This window comes from Takifugu flavidus, chromosome 4 (genome assembly GCF_003711565.1).
Source record: "Takifugu flavidus isolate HTHZ2018 chromosome 4, ASM371156v2, whole genome shotgun sequence".
NCBI classification, from domain to species: domain Eukaryota; kingdom Metazoa; phylum Chordata; class Actinopteri; order Tetraodontiformes; family Tetraodontidae; genus Takifugu; species Takifugu flavidus.
This window is the reverse complement of record NC_079523.1, coordinates 10,034,529-10,050,365: the sequence shown is the minus strand read 5'-3', so window position 1 is coordinate 10,050,365 and position 15,837 is coordinate 10,034,529. Positions and strand designations below refer to the sequence as shown.

Sequence of the window (15,837 nt, the reverse complement as noted above, 5' to 3'; positions counted from 1 at the left end):
AGTAACTATTCGGACGCAGAAAGATTGCGCACAGGTGAAGACTTGAGTTCGTGCGCGCGTCCCCATCGTCCACTTCGCAGATCTGATTAGGAGGCGATAATGTTGTCAGGGCAGCGGGATGCCTGCCCCCCACCCCACCCCCTCCTCCGCCGGGGCAACGACTTGAAGCTTGAAGCTTTTATTAGTTTAGTAATTGCGTCGTACATCAAAGTTGTGAGAAGCTCGGTTCTGTCTGGGACGTGCCGATAAGGTGGCTGCGCGCTCGATGACGGACAGTATCACCCGGCTCCTCCGCCGCCTCCCCGGATGCTTTAATTAACTATCGATGAATAAAAAACAAGCTCCTCCTCCAGTTCTCCAGGTCTAATCCTGTAGTTTCCACGAGTAAGTGATGGTGCGCGCGCGTGTGTGTGGGTTAGAAGGTGCATTTTCTCACTTTGATAGGATCTCCTGAATAATGTCGCGACCTCCACCCACACGGAGCAGCGGGTCACATAAACGCATATCGGCGGCGCGCAGCAGCGACAGGAGGGGAATGCGCGGAGCCACGCATCCCTGAAGTTGAAAATCAATCAGGCAGCAATGTTTGCAGTTCAGGCTGGCTGATTCCCGCACAGTTTGTGTTCTCTGACCCTGGTTACTTCTATAAACCATTAAAACAGTCCAGAAGTCACTGGTCCGACAGAAAGTCCCCCTGCGTCCCAGCAGTGTCCGACGTGTTTCTCTTACATTAGATTTTTGCTTTTAATCTTTATAAATAAACATGTTCCCATAAAATGTCTAAAACCCAGTAATCTCTCTGAGTGTATAAACACGATATTTATTTCTATTTATTTCCACATACACCAACATACACACACACACACATACACACACACACTGTGTGTCTGCTCTGACCCACTCATACACTGAGTATGTCGTATATAGCGACATCTAGTGGGAAATATCTATATTGCAGGAGTAGAACCATTATTGGCCTCCTCATCTGTTGGATGTTGTTGTAGTTATATTCATTATTCATTCGTTATATTAGTTATATTCATATGGTAGCTCCATCATCTATCTATCTATGTAACAGTTACTCTTACAGTGTTTCAATTTCAGGACATCCTCATTTTGGTTTTGGAAGAGTTGGTGCTTCAGGTAGGACTATTTTGGCAATAAAAACTAATAATTAAGGATGTCAGAAGATTCAAATGTATCATCAGAGTAATAATGCTGGGATTATTTCCTATTCCTCGTTTTTTGTCAGGCCAAATAGTGACAATCTTGAGATAGCAGATGTACACAACACAGGCTCAGAATGAAGGTGACAAAGCTCATAGTGACAGCCGAGGTAGTCCACATCCTCAAGTCTGGGAATGTAGGGCTCCATCACCCACGGGTGCTTGGATAAATACCCCTTGGATAAATACCCCTCCATCACCCACGGGTGCTTGGATAAATACCCCTTTTGATATTTAGAAATATGTATTAACCTCAGGATAAAGTGTTTTCAATTTCAGGACCTGGAAGCTATCTCTCTCTCTCTCTATCTATCTATCTATCTATCTATCTATCTATCTATCTATATCTATCTATCTATCTATCTATCTATCTATCTATCTATCTATCTATCTATCTATCTATCTATCTATCTATCTATCTATCTATCTATCTATCTATATATCTATCTATCTATCTATCTATCTATCTATCTATCTATCTATCTATGGTGTTCAGCAGTAGTTAATTAATCCTTGTTGTTTCATATGATCACGTGTTTATGACCGTGTGATTTTCCTGCCATTATTCCCTTTTCCTGATCCGGTCGTCCGCTGAATAATCTCTTCTTAGGACGTCTCACCAGAGAAATTGGGCTCGTCAGCAAAGCTCCACATGGCTCCATTTTGTTTTTTTGCAGTTTTGTTGGCGCTCAGTGGGAAAACAGTGCAACACAACAATGTTCCTCCGGCTTTAACTGGACGGATTATTCAGTCAGTTCAACAGAAGCTCCTGCAGCAACGCAGCCTTCGGATTCAGGCAGTTTATAACAAAGAAGGTATAAACATTCTCACCTCCACACTTGTGCGGTTGTAAAAATTCTCAGCGCAGATGCTTGTAATCCCTGGTTTGACTTGATTGGACGTAAACCTCTTACAAGGTCAGACCCAGGGTACGTGTGGTCATGGTAAGTCTCGGGGTTTAACCTCACCTCGTGGCCTTGGTGGTGGAGGATAAGTCGATTTAGGGCACCTGCAATGGAAAACCGATCCTCTACCAGGAAGTCATGTCACAACCCCCCAGTCAAAACAGGCAGCAGGGAAACTCTGGTGCACGTTGGAGACGAAAACCGTCAGTCGTCTGAGCAGAGATGAGTTTGGCGCCACGTTCATCTGTGATGGTCACGGTGATGCCGCCACAAATGAAAGCTCAAGCCGTGGCGCCACCATGCTGAAAAGACCAGAGATGAATGAATGAGGCTTGGAAGAGTGAAGCGCTCTTTATAGCCAGCTGCTCCATATGGTGCAGATATAAACTGTAGTTTAAGAAACAACAATATATTCCTCAGGCTTTTGCAACACGGAACCTTGTAGCTGCTATTGTCGTTTAAAGAGGATGAATAAAAGTCATTAATTTGAATAATAATCACTCAACTTTAACATTCACTACTTTAACTGATACATTTTATGTAACTATTCAAAAACCCTTAAACCTTTTGTTTCTTTAAATAAGGCCACCCATTAAAAATGACCAGGCAACTAAAGATGGAATAAAAAAATGTGGAATATGGAAATTTACTAATATCAGCCATCTTACTTTCTGTCAACTAATTAAGCTCTTTGAACCTTTCTTTATTCCTGATTTGTTTAATGAAACCACAAATTAGAGTGAAGAGCATGAAAAAGAAACTCCGAGTCAGAGCTGGAGGGAGAGCGCCTGTGTGGTGCTCCTGGTGATCCCACCGAGGGCTGTTCCAATCAAGGAAAAGGTGGGGGATCAAGGCTCATCATCTACAGGAATTACTCCTTGTTAAATCCTGATTTGGAGGATTTATTCTTAATCTGAGTGTATGTAATCCATGTCACTCCTGGCAGGTAAGATGTTGAACATCGAAGCTCCGCAGCGTCGCCGGGACGTTCCTCCACAGCCATGAAGCCATCTGCTTTTTACCTGAACGCCTCTCTGTACCTGGGTCCGCAGGGGGAGCCCCCGCTGCCTCGCTCCGGCTTCATCGCCCTCTCCGTCATCATGGCCCTCCTCACCGGTCCGGCCATCGTGCTTAACGCTACAGTGATCATCGTGTCCCTCATGCACAAGCAGCTGAGGCAGCCGCTCAACTACGCTCTGGTGAACATGGCTGTGGCTGACCTGGGCACAGCCATGACCGGAGGGCTGCTGTCTGTGGTCAACAACGCCCAGGGGTACTTCTCCCTGGGAAGGACCGGCTGCGTGTTGGAGGGCTTCGCCGTGTCCTTGTGCGGTGAGTGGAGGACCTCGGGGTCGTATCTGAGCGTTATTTTCGGAGGTTTCTACAGCATCGACGACATTTTAAAGGCTTAATATTCAACGGACCTTTCCTGACCCTTCCTCAGGCATCGCATCCCTCTGCACGGTTGCGCTCATCGCAGTGGAGAGGATGTTTGTTATCTGCAAACCACTGGGCCAGATGCAGTTCCAAAAACAGCACGCACTGGGAGGGATCGCCCTCGCCTGGCTCTGGTCCTTGACCTGGAACTTGCCCCCGCTGTTCGGCTGGGGCAGATATGAACTGGAGGGCGTCGGGACGTCCTGCGCACCTGACTGGCACAGCCGAGAGCCCCAAAACGTCTCGTACGTCCTGGCTTATTTTACAGTGTGCTTTGCCGCCCCTTTTGTCATCATCCTGGTATCCTACAGCAAGCTCATGTGGACATTACACAAGGTGAGACATGGGGCTTCATGCTCGGAGGATTCTAGCCTGCACCCTGAAACTGCAAAGTCATTGATACAAAATATTGTTAAAACAATCCTTCAGATCAAAACCTAAAAAAAAGCACTCAGAGAAGGCAGACCTCCGCCAATTTCCCCACATAGAATCGTTTATATATATATATATATATATATATATGAATATCAATTCTACTGTGTATATGCTACGCTCTCTCTCTCGCTCTCTATATATAAATATATATTTATATGTGTGTGTGTGTGTGTGTGTGTGTGCAGTAGTAACACAAGATTAAATAACATGTTTGCTTAATGATCAAAGCCCCTTGGCTGTAGAACAGCAAAGGTCAAAGTTGCTACAGAATCTGGAACATTACCAAAGTGTAATCAGCTCTTCCTCAATGTTTCCTGAAAATGTAAATAAAACCGTAGCGTTTAGAGTGATTTTGCCGGCTGTCACATAACGTCTCAGGCAGACTTTAACAGATACTGGGGTGGATCCTCCTCTGTTGCAGGTGACTAAGATGGCCTGCATGGAGGGTGGTGCGGTGGCCAAAAGCGAGATGACGGTCGCTTACATGGTCATCCTCATGGTGGTGACCTTCCTGATCAGCTGGCTGCCCTATGCTGGCCTGTCCATGCTGGTGGTCTTCAGCCCTGATGTGAAGATTCACCCCCTGGTGGGCACAGTTCCGGTTTACCTGGCGAAGAGCAGCACCGTGTACAACCCGATCATCTACATCTACCTGAACAAACAGGTACACATCCGATAGACAGATTTGCTTCGACGCGACAGCGCCATCTGGTGGTTATTTTGAGGACTGCGGCGTTGGTGGTCATTATGGCACGAACATAACGGATGTTGAAGAAACTGATCAACTGATGTTTTCTTAAATCTATCACTTCAATGTTTTCTTGATGACACAGGAAGAAACATTATTGTGTAGTTGCACCTTTCAAGGATTTGCAACTAATGCATCGCAAAAGAGCTGTTATTATGAGTGTTTGCATGTCTGAAAGCCTATTTTGTCTCCTGTTGTCTTTGTACAGTTTCGTAAGTATGCCGTGCCCTTCCTGCTGTGTGGGAGAGAGCTGGAAATGGAGGATGAGCTGTCGATGACGACGGTGGAGACTTCGAACAGAGTGTCGCCGGCCTGAGCGTATTTGTGTCCATAAGACATCCTGCATGAATCTGTGACTTTTATAGCAACGCAAACACCAAACAAATGCACCAGAAGAGTAATTCAGCGTAAGTTTTATTCCTTGATGATCAATAGAAAATAAAAGTATCAGTTCAACTAAAGTCAAGGCCAAAATAAATGGAAAAAAATACAAAAAAATGCATTGATACAAAAACCTATAGAAGGTCATAGTAAAGCATTTGCTACTAAGAGAAATAATCCGTACCGAATAAAAACATTAAAGAGCAAATATCCAGACTTTCAAGTAGAGAATGTTACCATGGGTCTTTCCGTACTTTTTTTTTTTACATATTTTACATTACTTCCTAATTTTAATACAGCTTTTAGAACATTAATAAATGTAGTAGTAATCATAACATTATGAAGAAAACTATAGAAAGGTTCAAATCAATGTTTGTTTCTCTGTAAACTGGTACTTCACTCTTTTATTCACGCCCCCCCCAGAGAAACAGTGCACCTTGAAAATCCTTTCTTTTTTCAATATTCTTCATTCTCAGCGTTGCTAGGTGAGGTGTCAATGACAAATATAGATTCCACTAAACCATATACACAGTCACAAAAAGTACAAAATTGCCTCACCTTGAATACACAAATTTGTTTAGAAAACGAAAGAAAAGCACTATACAGTTACTTGTGCAAAGACAAACAGCTAATGTGCTAATATTTAAATACCATTGGTATAGAATGAATCAAATCGTTATTTTTTTTACCCCCCCAGGAATCCCTAACATGAGGTAAAAGTTATTTTCTTTAGTTTAACACAACTTTTACAAAATAATGCATATCTTCAGTTTATCAGTAGAATAATTGCTACGAAGAGCACGATGTGCCTGGTATGTGCATTGGTCCTTTCATATGACGGCTATCAACAAAAGGACTAGAACACTTTTTTTTTAAACTCACAAACATTTCAAAGAGCCCTTTCAGTGTGCACACAAAGTGGAAAACCAACATTTTCAGGACAGTATTCGGTTGAATTAGGAGTACAGTACGCACTCGCCTCCCAGTCAGTCATCAACGACAAACACCTTCCTCTGTTTTCTTCTTCTGGGTCACTTTTTGCATCACTGTTCATTTTTTCCCTCTCCAGTCACATTAAAAACACAATTTTCTGGGATAAAAAACACAAATTCTGGATCTTTATTGGTTTCAACGACTGCGCTGTGGGTCGAGTTGGGACAATGATATGTTTTCATCGTTGCGTGACAAGGTTTCGCATACGCAGGGACCTGGCAGGCTGTGAGGGGACGGGTGGGGTGGGGGGGGTTATGTATTGCTTAGCCCCTCTACAGGACACTCTCTGTCCCGGACTGAGACGTTTCACTCTTGACACCTAAAGGCTAAGACGTCCCTGCCAGCGCGCAGCTTTAATGGATCCGTCAGCAGTGAAGCAGATAATTTTGGAAAATCACAGCAGAAACTTGAATTTAACCCTGTTTTTCCCGTCTCCCCCCGCCCCCATTTCCTTCAGCAGCAAAAAGGCATTTCAGTAGTGCTGACAAACTTAAGTTTGACTCTGAAATCAACTTAAAGAGCAGCATTGTTAATGCACGATGCATTTCAAATGCTTGTGCACGCCCTGCACAAAATATGCAAACACGTCTCTGAACAACTGAAGCATTACATGCGGAGGTCTGCCTTTGGAGGGTGCCCCAGTAAAGGAGCTTTGGAGGAGTAGCACGTGCACACCTCTGCTGAGAAATCCAGCCGTTTGCATATCTTGTGCAGCAGTGTTGTCATAGAAGCAGAGTCTCATAAAAATGCTGTTTTATAGGCAAAATAAAAGGTGCATACCAGCAAAAACAAACCAAAAAAACATTTTAATCACAATATTTACCTAATAAAATAAAGCAAGTCTGCTTTTATAGCATCACAAGGGTCCATATTGCTGATTTTTTTTTAAATGATACATAATTACAAAATATAGAATATATCTTTACAAAGTTTCTTCTGTAATATAATACAATTTACAGCATATCAACTATGAAATATTAGGCTATTCTAAAATTTTGAAATAACCTGTCTGCTAGTGCATTTATCACAAATGCTTTAGTCGTTCAAAAGTACATATCTCAAGTTGAATGATGCCTTAATTAGCAGTTTGTTCCTGCATAATCTGGTAGAACTCTTGGGGGTTGAACTCGGCGGAGATCTGCTCTAACGACACAGGGGATCACGTTCCGGACGAACAACTACGGGAGGAGATATGCCTTCCAATGCTTGCATTGAAAACTTGCATGATATGCCGAAACCTCAATAAAGTGACCGTGGGAATGACATCGTGCATCTGATTGTCATCACCCTTAAAGACCTACCCGACAGAGGACCTCTCGCTTTTACCGACTGCTCCGTCTTTCACTGTCCTCAATGTCCTGATCTCTGATGGGCTGCAGGTTGACCCGGTACATCACGTCCAGGGAATGGACAGTGTCTGGTGCTGCAGCCTCCTTTGCTGGCAGGTGGAGAGCGATTTAGAAGAACGGGACTCGTGTGTTTTTGTTCTGTATGCCTTTTCCCTTCGGTTTAAAAGGCACTTCTTTTGGACAGAGCCAACAGATGCATTTTTAAATATTCATGGATTCGGCGTTCTGAGCCACTGCTATAAGGTCGTGATGCAGATCATCTCATCGGCCAGGTCCTCCTCGTAGGGAGCTCTCGGTTCTGTCTCCGGCTCCTCGTCGCTGTAGCTGGCCGCCGTCTCCTGCAGATCAAAATCCCTCGGAGTCAGAATGGGGAACACGTTGACCCCGTTGACTCCGGGAGTCATCCCGCCGTTCAGCAGGTGGCTGGCCGCGCTCTCCATCTCATCTATCGTCATTTCACACGCGTCCGCTATTTCGTGTTTTGTGGCGGCGACGAAATTTGGATCCTTGGCGTATCTCCCGAGTCCTTCTGATATCAAAACCTTTGGGAGAGAGAATCAACGAATCAGCGAATTATTGTGACGGCATCATTGTGGGCTGTACGGTCAAACTCACTGCTTCAACCAAACTGGTGGCACTGCCTCTCTTCTGGTGGAACTGGCTGTGGTACTCAGGTGGCACCTGCAGGTGGACGGGTGAATACGCCCTGAGGGGGAAATCAGGGTCGTCTGTGTACCAGGAGCTCTTGCGCACCGACACTTGGCTGCCGGCGGCGTTCTCCCTGTGGAGGTGCTCCACGCGGATGAGAGGGGTGTAGTACGGGGACTGGTCATTACTGGCCGGGGTGGCGGGCGGGGTGGCCCAGGAACGTGTGGAGCGGGTAGGCGAGAGGCGGTGGGCTCTGCTGGAGTCCAGGCCTGCTACGGCCATGACCTGGCAGGAAGGAAGCGAGTAGGGAAATGTAAAGGAAGCCATTCCACCTTTTTAAACATGTGGGAAATACCTGATGCTGCATCAGGTGCAGCGGTAAAGCTGTACGTGGGTGTGGAAGCTCGTCCTGGCTGCTCTGTCTGCGCAGACACTCAAAGTTGAAGGATGGTCTCCTGTTACCTGATTGAGTTGAGAGTTGGGTGTTTTCATTACTGCGTCATGAAAAAATAGCTGAAAATGAGCCAGCTGATAATTGGCTAAACAGCTAAACCAAATATTTGAATCTGATGTCAGTGGTTTAATGGGGCCTTGGCAAGATATCTTTCATATTTTACTTAAGCCAACATGACCAAAACTTTAATTAAGACCCTTCCAACATGCTTTACTCGCCTTGAGGCGTTGCAGGGAGCAGCCGTCTCTTTGGTGACCTCCGTGAGTCGTGGTAGAGAGGCTGCTCATCATCGTCGTAGTAAGCGTCTGGGTGATGGTAACCTTTGGGTGTCTCGTATTCTGTGTCACTGGTCTGATACCTGAGAACATCCAGAAGAGAGTACTTCATTGTTTGGTTCATAATACAAGCAGAGCCCAGATGGAAGAGCAGGAAGAGTAATACCGGTCCCCTGACAGCATGCTGTCGTCTTCATAGAACTCCTCCCCACTGTAGTACTCCCCAGATAAGCGATCGTCATCAAACTCCTCCTCCCTGCGAATGGTGGGATGGTGTCCATCCGCTCCGTGTGATCTGACGAGAGATGAGGCGAGAGGTCAATGTCCGCGCACCGCCTCTGTTCGGAGGGCTGAGTTGAATAGGGCCATGCACTGCCATGCAGATTCCAGCCTCCAGGGGGCAGCAACGCAACTGAGCATCCTTGCACAGTTAACAACGAGACAACAGAGCAAGAGCAAGACTCGGAACTACACCTTCCATCCAGAAGGGAGCTCAATCAAAACTGTTCTGTGTAGTGAAGGGTCATGTTAATGAAAACATTCATTTCTTTTCAAGCATCTTAATCCAGTGACGCCACTGTAGCACATGCATAAAGCAGACCAGCCGTCAGTAATACGCTGTTATCACTCCTCAACTTCAAAAAACAAAACAAAAAAGACCGGGGTCAGCATTCACAGATCCATGGCTGAGTCAAAATGAAATCAGTGTTAATGTTAAACTTTAAAAAAGTCCTCTCTTTCCAGGTGAGACTTTTTGCTGGAGCCAAACTTAGGTGAAGAAAATAAAAAACAAACGAAACAACATACCTAACATAGGTCTCATAGTAGCGCCTTCTGTCCAAGAAAGCAGAGGGATGGTCGAGAGAAAGTATTTCAGTTAGGAAGGAGTCAGGGAGGAAAAGCCGGAAGGGGTTCGATGTATATATCATACAGTATATGAATCATATACGGCACTCATATACTGGCATATGCATGAGGAGAGAGAGTAATGATGGGTGTATAAATAAAATAAACAAACAAAAACATACCCAATACTGGAGGGGCTGATTAAACAGAGAACTGTTGGTGAGTTTAGAAATTAACTGTTGGTGTTAAAGGATGATTACGACAATATGGAAGGGGAAGATTGACAGTTTATGAAACAAGAAGTTATGATAAGAGCCTGACTCCAACCTTACACAAGAGAGAAAGCCATAAAATAAACATCAAATGCACATCAAGTGTTTGTTTTACTTGTTTTTTATGCAACTAATAAAACCTGACCTTTTGATACAAATATCTAATAAGTGTATTTTGTCACTGGTCATACAGTCAGAATATTGAATGTTTTGTTATAATATAGTTTATAAATGAAATCATATTCAATTTTTTTTGACTAATCAGAAAAATGTAATAAATAAATGATAAAATAAATTTGTGACAGTAATGAGGTTGTACATCTACACTTTGGTACCTTTGAGCCTGGGGGGTCCGGGGCTTGTTGTAGTAGGCGTTGCGAAGACCCGGGTAACCATTTGGAGGCGCATGCTCGTAGTAACGATGGTGTCCTCCGTTGGGCAGGGAGGACACGTTGGCATTGTTGAGGTTGATGTTGGTGGATTTGGGAGACTTGCCGTAGGAGTTGTGGTGGCGGCGGTGATGGTGATGGTGGTGGTGGTGGTGGTGGTGATGCTGGTTGTGGTGGGACATCGCATTGGCCCGGGACAGGCGGCCCACCGGCTGCTCCATGTGGGCATAGTGAGGCGGTGGCTGCACCTGCAGTGGTCGCTGAGTGGCGTTGGTCTGATGGCCATTGGACCGGCGATGACCGCCGTTCATTAGATGGTTGGCGAAGAGCCCGCCATTGCGCTGCGAAAGAACGGTCAGAGTGAAACCACGAGGGCCTGAAGCGTGTCGCCACAAACACCATGTTAAGTCTGCAGGCGGATTTGCTTCTCAAAATATATGAGCAAAAAGGAAGTTTACATGCTGGTTACATGAAATGTGATGTGAGGAAAATGAACTGTTTGGATTTTGTTGAAGCCAGAATAGAAAGAAAACAACAGAAAGCCAAATAAATTAATCCATCAAATGGTGCTACTGTAGAATTAAGGACAGTGCGTGTGCTGCAACACATTACACACCTAGTAGAAACTACACAATCGTGCTTTCCTGCCGTGTAAAATTAAATCCGTTACCCTATATATTTCCTCATCTTCCTCTGGAATAAAGTCTACTAGCTCGTCATCTTGCAGGTCACATGATATCGCTCGTCGGATTTCGGGGCCGATATCATGCAGAGTGCGAAGGCCAGCCTGTAACAATGACAACAAGAGGGCGAAATGCTACAGCGGCGACCTTCATCTCACAGTGGGAAATTTGACATCGCACACTCACAGCCGCCACACACACTGCTCAAACACACACACCTGACATTTACCATACTGAAAGACTGTGAGACATGAACGGCAGACAGACAAATGTTCCCCTAAATGCAACCTGCAGCGGTCTTTAATTGGCTCAGATGTCTAAAGTTGCATCCAGATATCTTTTATATATTTCAGGGAGTCCTGTCCTTTTTATAAATGCATTTAAAAAAACAAAGTATAAAACGTTACTGTAAAAAACTATAACATGTCCATGTTTATTATGCCAAAAAGATATATGGGGATAAATAGGAGCCATATATCGTACAATAAGGTAACAGAAATGCATATGGTGAACAGATGAGTGAACCGCACAAAATACAGGAAATAAAGCTGATGACATACATTTAACATCTACATTGACGAAGACGCCAGTAAATAAATTCCACACGGGAAAGACAGAAATCACAACTTCATACTGTACACTGAGATCACACATGTCCTGCTGGATCCTAAACATCACATTAGCACACTTGATGACATAATGAGAGACGTTATAGGAGACCACAAAAATACTGGAGCGCACGTTTCCACGGAACAACAGTCAGCCTCCTCTCTCTCAGAGATAAGACGGTAAACGAGCTCACCTGCAGTGCCATAGCCGTGCTGTTCTGGGAGGGGTGAGCGCCCACCAGTCCTTCCTCTTTACGTTTCTTGAATTTCCTAAAGTAGTCCTGTATCAGGAAGGTGGCATAGAACTTCCCCACGGTTACCTCATCATCTGAGTGAACAGACCACACAAATGCTTCCTGTGTCAGTCGCTACACACAGAAAGTAGCCAGGTTGAGACAGGGAGTGACTCGTTTCTCCTTATACACGAGGCAGTCGCCGACCTCAATGAAGGGAAATGACCTATGTCCAAATCATACATCTCTGTCTTCCCCTCAATCTAAACTGTTTAAGAAATCACTGTGACAGCAAACTAGTAAACCATCTCTGTCTCATTTTCATGTACTGGACTTCTGAAGAAATGGACAGAATGAGCTCAAGACCACAAATATACACAGTGCAGTCGACAGACAGGCTGCGAAATAGGATTTGGACTGTCTAGATTTTACTGTATGTTGAGGCACACATCATTTTAAAAAAAAACATTATTGTTACTGGAGGGCACAAGAGCAGACCAATCAAATATATCTTTGATTTAAATGTCAAGCGAGTGCCATTTAATTCATATTATAAATATTTGAGCACATGCAAGCAAGCACACCTACAATGTGCATCATACATGTTTGAGTATATTAACCGCTTTATCTCCATGTATGCCTTTCTTATGATGTGTGCAAATTGTTTACATTTGACCTGTGTACAGGTATGTTTTGGGTTTTTTCCTCTTCTTCTTTTAGTTTTTGGCAAAAGTGTGTAAGAATCATTCTGAAGCAGGGGTCTGAATCACTGCGAGCAAGCACGCTGGGGACAGAGATCGGAGAGAGGCAACGCCAGTTCCATGCCACCACCCTAAAACAGAACTGCTTCAGAATATTCTGAAGTGTCTCAGAGATTTAGATACAGAGTCTTTAAAAAAATGTGTGAGAAAACTAGGCTGTGGAAGCTCAAGCAGTGAGGAAAGAAAAAGGTCAGACAGATTAAACTAGAGAGACAGATGAAGAAAGAGAGAGACAGAGACATTAGACACAGATCATGCAATCGCACAGTGGTCTACAAGGCCATGCAAGCCCTTGTCCCTGCAGACAGTCGGTGGCGTCCATCAGCATAGAGGGCAGGAGCGGGAGGTATCCATCAAACACACACTCAGATAAGAAACACAGCTCTAAAAGGACAGGCTGGAGAAGAGGAGTGAGCACATACCAGAAAAATACAGTTTTACTGCAAAAAAGGTCTATATGACATTATAGCATGTGTGTGTGCTATGTGTGTGTGTGTGTGCGCATACATGTGTCCTTGTATTTGCAATTTATTGAGTAACTTAGGGTTAGATGGGATGTTTAGGGTTGGTAGGAAGGTGTGTAATGTATGTCTATGAAATTCCCAACAAAGATAGAAATATAGCTAAGTGTGTGTGTGTGTGTGTTTCTGTGTGTGTGTGTTTTGTTGAAAGCCCTTCTCGTGTGGTTTGTGTGACACACGGTTGGAGGCATAATGTATGATCCTAAAAAAAAGACAGGCAGCTTCCACTGACCACCAGCAGGGGGCACCACTTGATCCAGCAGCTTCATGCTGGTCCTCTTCCAGATTTTCTTGATGACCGCTCGCAGCTCTTCGTTGGCCTGCTCAAGATTACCTGCACCGCGGCGAACAAATGTCACTTCAGAGCAACGTCAGGGAAGCGTCCTCATGTTCTTGAACCACAGGAGTTCGTACCTTCCGTTTTGATCTTGAGGGCGGTGCGCACCAGCGCAAACAGAGTGGCGTTAAACATGACGGTGCCGTCGCTGTTCAGAGGCATGTTCATGGCTACCAGCCTCTGAGGGAAAAAAAACAGGCACGGCACGTTGGTAAATGTGATAGAACAGGTGGAACCATTGAGCAGCACATTGGTACACAGGAAGTGAATGAAACCTTGCAGGCGACTCTGTGAGGACACAGTTTCCCAAAGCCGAGCGGAGGCTGGATACGACGAAGGAGTGTGACCACGTCCAGATGTTTAATTCTGCCCCTGTATAAAAAAATGATTGATTGGGAAAAAATTGAATTTTTAAGAAGCTAATAAAGGCTGGGGAACTTGATTGATTGGGATTCTGGAGGCAATGGAAACGTACTTGGCCTCTGGGTCATACTCTGACCAGATCCTCTTGAATTCGTCAAGGTGATGTGGACCCAGAATGGACCAGTCCCGTGTTAAATAGTCAAAGTTGTCCATGATGACAGCAACAAACAAGTTGATAATCTGGAGGGCAGTGATGACAGTCTGGATTATCACAACACCTTCAATTACGGCAAAAATGGAAAATAAAACTAAAGAAAATGACAATAGAGGCTGTTATATTTGGAATTATAAGTTGTGTGGCCTGTAAACCTGAAGCAGATATCAATCGCTGCCAACTGAGTGTGTTTCAGGCAGTTTAAGGCGGACAGAAACAGTCCAGCACAAGACACAGTACAGCTGGCCATAGCGTCAGTATTTATACTTTATTTATGACAGAAAATATGCTTTAAAGGGGGGTTTGCAGATGCACTGGCCATCTAGCAGGTAAGGCAACAATGATATCTGAAGCTCCTGTGTAACTCTAAATGAGTCCTCTTTTTCTTGTATAGTAACAAATGAATCACAGAACTGTCACAGTTTTGTCTGACTCTTATCGAATGTCTCATTTCAGCCACTAACAGTGTCAGACGGAACACTTGTGCGTACCAAGAAGGCGCAGAGCATGTAGAACGTGATGAAATAAACTATTGCGAATCCACTGCCGCATGTCATCTCCTCCCCGGGGTTGTAGTCGGACTCTGGGTCGCACAGTTTTCCTGACATACAGGCCAACATGATCTCCTGCCATGCCTCCCCGGTGGCACACCTGGGGGGCACGAATGAGCGACGCATTACACGAGTGACCTTCGCATGGCGACAGAGAAGAAGCTTAGTCAGTCAGCTCGACTCCTGCCCACCTAAAGAGGAGGAGCACGGCCTGAGGGAAGGTCTGGAAGTTGTTGTTCCTGTTGATGTGTGTGCCGTCCACCATAGCCACCTTTCCGAACATCTGGAACGACCACATTGGACCAACACATTCAGCCGCAGTACTGGAACGTGACATTCGTTCACATTTAATGACGAACCTGCATGCCGATGACGGCGTAGATGAAGAACAGCATGGCGATCAGCAGAGCGACATACGGCAGCGCCTTCAGGCAATCGAGAGCAGAGAGGTTAGATGAATGTGACTCGATTAGTCTCTAACCTGTAATCTGTGGTTCACCCCACCTGGAAGGATTTAATGAACGTCCAAAGCAGGGTACGGATGCCCTCCCCCCTGCTGAGCAGCTTGACCAGGCGCATTACTCGAAACAGACGGAAGAAAGTGATGGAAATGCGAGCGCTGTCCTCCGTGTTCTGTGGAGGAAGCAGATGGAGGTCAGAGGTTGGCGGGGAGGGGTGAGTGGACCGAGGTGGCACAGAGCATCTGGCTGTGCTTTACAGGCTGATGGGGTCCAAACAGAGACCCTTGAGACCAGACATGTATGGGCTGAGAGAGCAGTGAGGGAAAACCTGGAGTTTGGGTTGTGAAGCAGCACTGGCTCCTCCTCACATTAAACCATACACGATACGCGTCTTTCAGCCTGATCTAAGCACAGCCAGGAGTTCTTACGTTGTACAGACCTACAGGGAAGGAAGCAAGAAGGCAAGCATGCTGGAGAAAACCATACTTGACAGGACACGTCTGCTCAAGCATGGCACCCTCAGTCCAGAGTCACTGCATGCGGAGTCACAGTGGGATCGACCCCAACGGGGTCAACCTAGAGGTTCACGGGTCAGAGCTGTCTGACCCGATACCAGGGATCATCCATGGGTCACTACCTAAGCCATCAGAATGGCGGCAGAGTCCATGTGGCGGTGTCAACAGAGCAAACGTGAGAGGCCAGACCACTCCCACCCAACTGCACGCGCAGCATCACGTTTGAGTGACA

At 45.3% G+C, this 15,837-nt stretch overlaps 2 protein-coding genes across 6 annotated transcripts in view; one reads left to right on the top strand and one right to left on the bottom strand.

Annotated features, from left to right (window-relative positions):
• The first annotated feature begins 3,099 nt into the window (after nt 1–3,099).
• On the top strand, nt 3,100–5,340 carry LOC130524114 (parapinopsin-like). The gene is made up of 4 exons (XM_057029896.1): nt 3,100–3,463; nt 3,576–3,904; nt 4,425–4,667; nt 4,960–5,340. The coding sequence occupies exons 1-4, from the start codon at nt 3,133–3,135 to the stop codon at nt 5,065–5,067; spliced, it is 1,011 nt and encodes a 336-aa protein (XP_056885876.1). The 5' UTR covers nt 3,100–3,132; the 3' UTR covers nt 5,068–5,340.
• Nucleotides 5,148–15,837, bottom strand: part of cacna1da (calcium channel, voltage-dependent, L type, alpha 1D subunit, a) — a 38,371-nt gene continuing 27,681 nt past the window's right edge. For all 5 annotated transcript variants that reach the window (XM_057029890.1, XM_057029891.1, XM_057029892.1 and 2 more), the window contains 17 exons: nt 15,134–15,262; nt 14,989–15,054; nt 14,821–14,912; nt 14,570–14,729; nt 13,977–14,104; nt 13,777–13,873; nt 13,579–13,681; nt 13,397–13,498; nt 11,844–11,977; nt 11,029–11,145; nt 10,305–10,699; nt 9,659–9,685; nt 9,018–9,146; nt 8,795–8,934; nt 8,478–8,584; nt 8,090–8,407; nt 5,148–8,016 (listed from right to left, as the gene is read on the bottom strand). In XM_057029890.1, the coding sequence (XP_056885870.1) occupies nt 7,711–8,016; nt 8,090–8,407; nt 8,478–8,584; nt 8,795–8,934; nt 9,018–9,146; nt 9,659–9,685; nt 10,305–10,699; nt 11,029–11,145; nt 11,844–11,977; nt 13,397–13,498; nt 13,579–13,681; nt 13,777–13,873; nt 13,977–14,104; nt 14,570–14,729; nt 14,821–14,912; nt 14,989–15,054; nt 15,134–15,262 (2,550 nt within the window). In that variant the 3' untranslated portion in view covers nt 5,148–7,710. The remainder of the gene's footprint in view (nt 8,017–8,089; nt 8,408–8,477; nt 8,585–8,794; nt 8,935–9,017; nt 9,147–9,658; nt 9,686–10,304; nt 10,700–11,028; nt 11,146–11,843; nt 11,978–13,396; nt 13,499–13,578; nt 13,682–13,776; nt 13,874–13,976; nt 14,105–14,569; nt 14,730–14,820; nt 14,913–14,988; nt 15,055–15,133; nt 15,263–15,837) is intronic.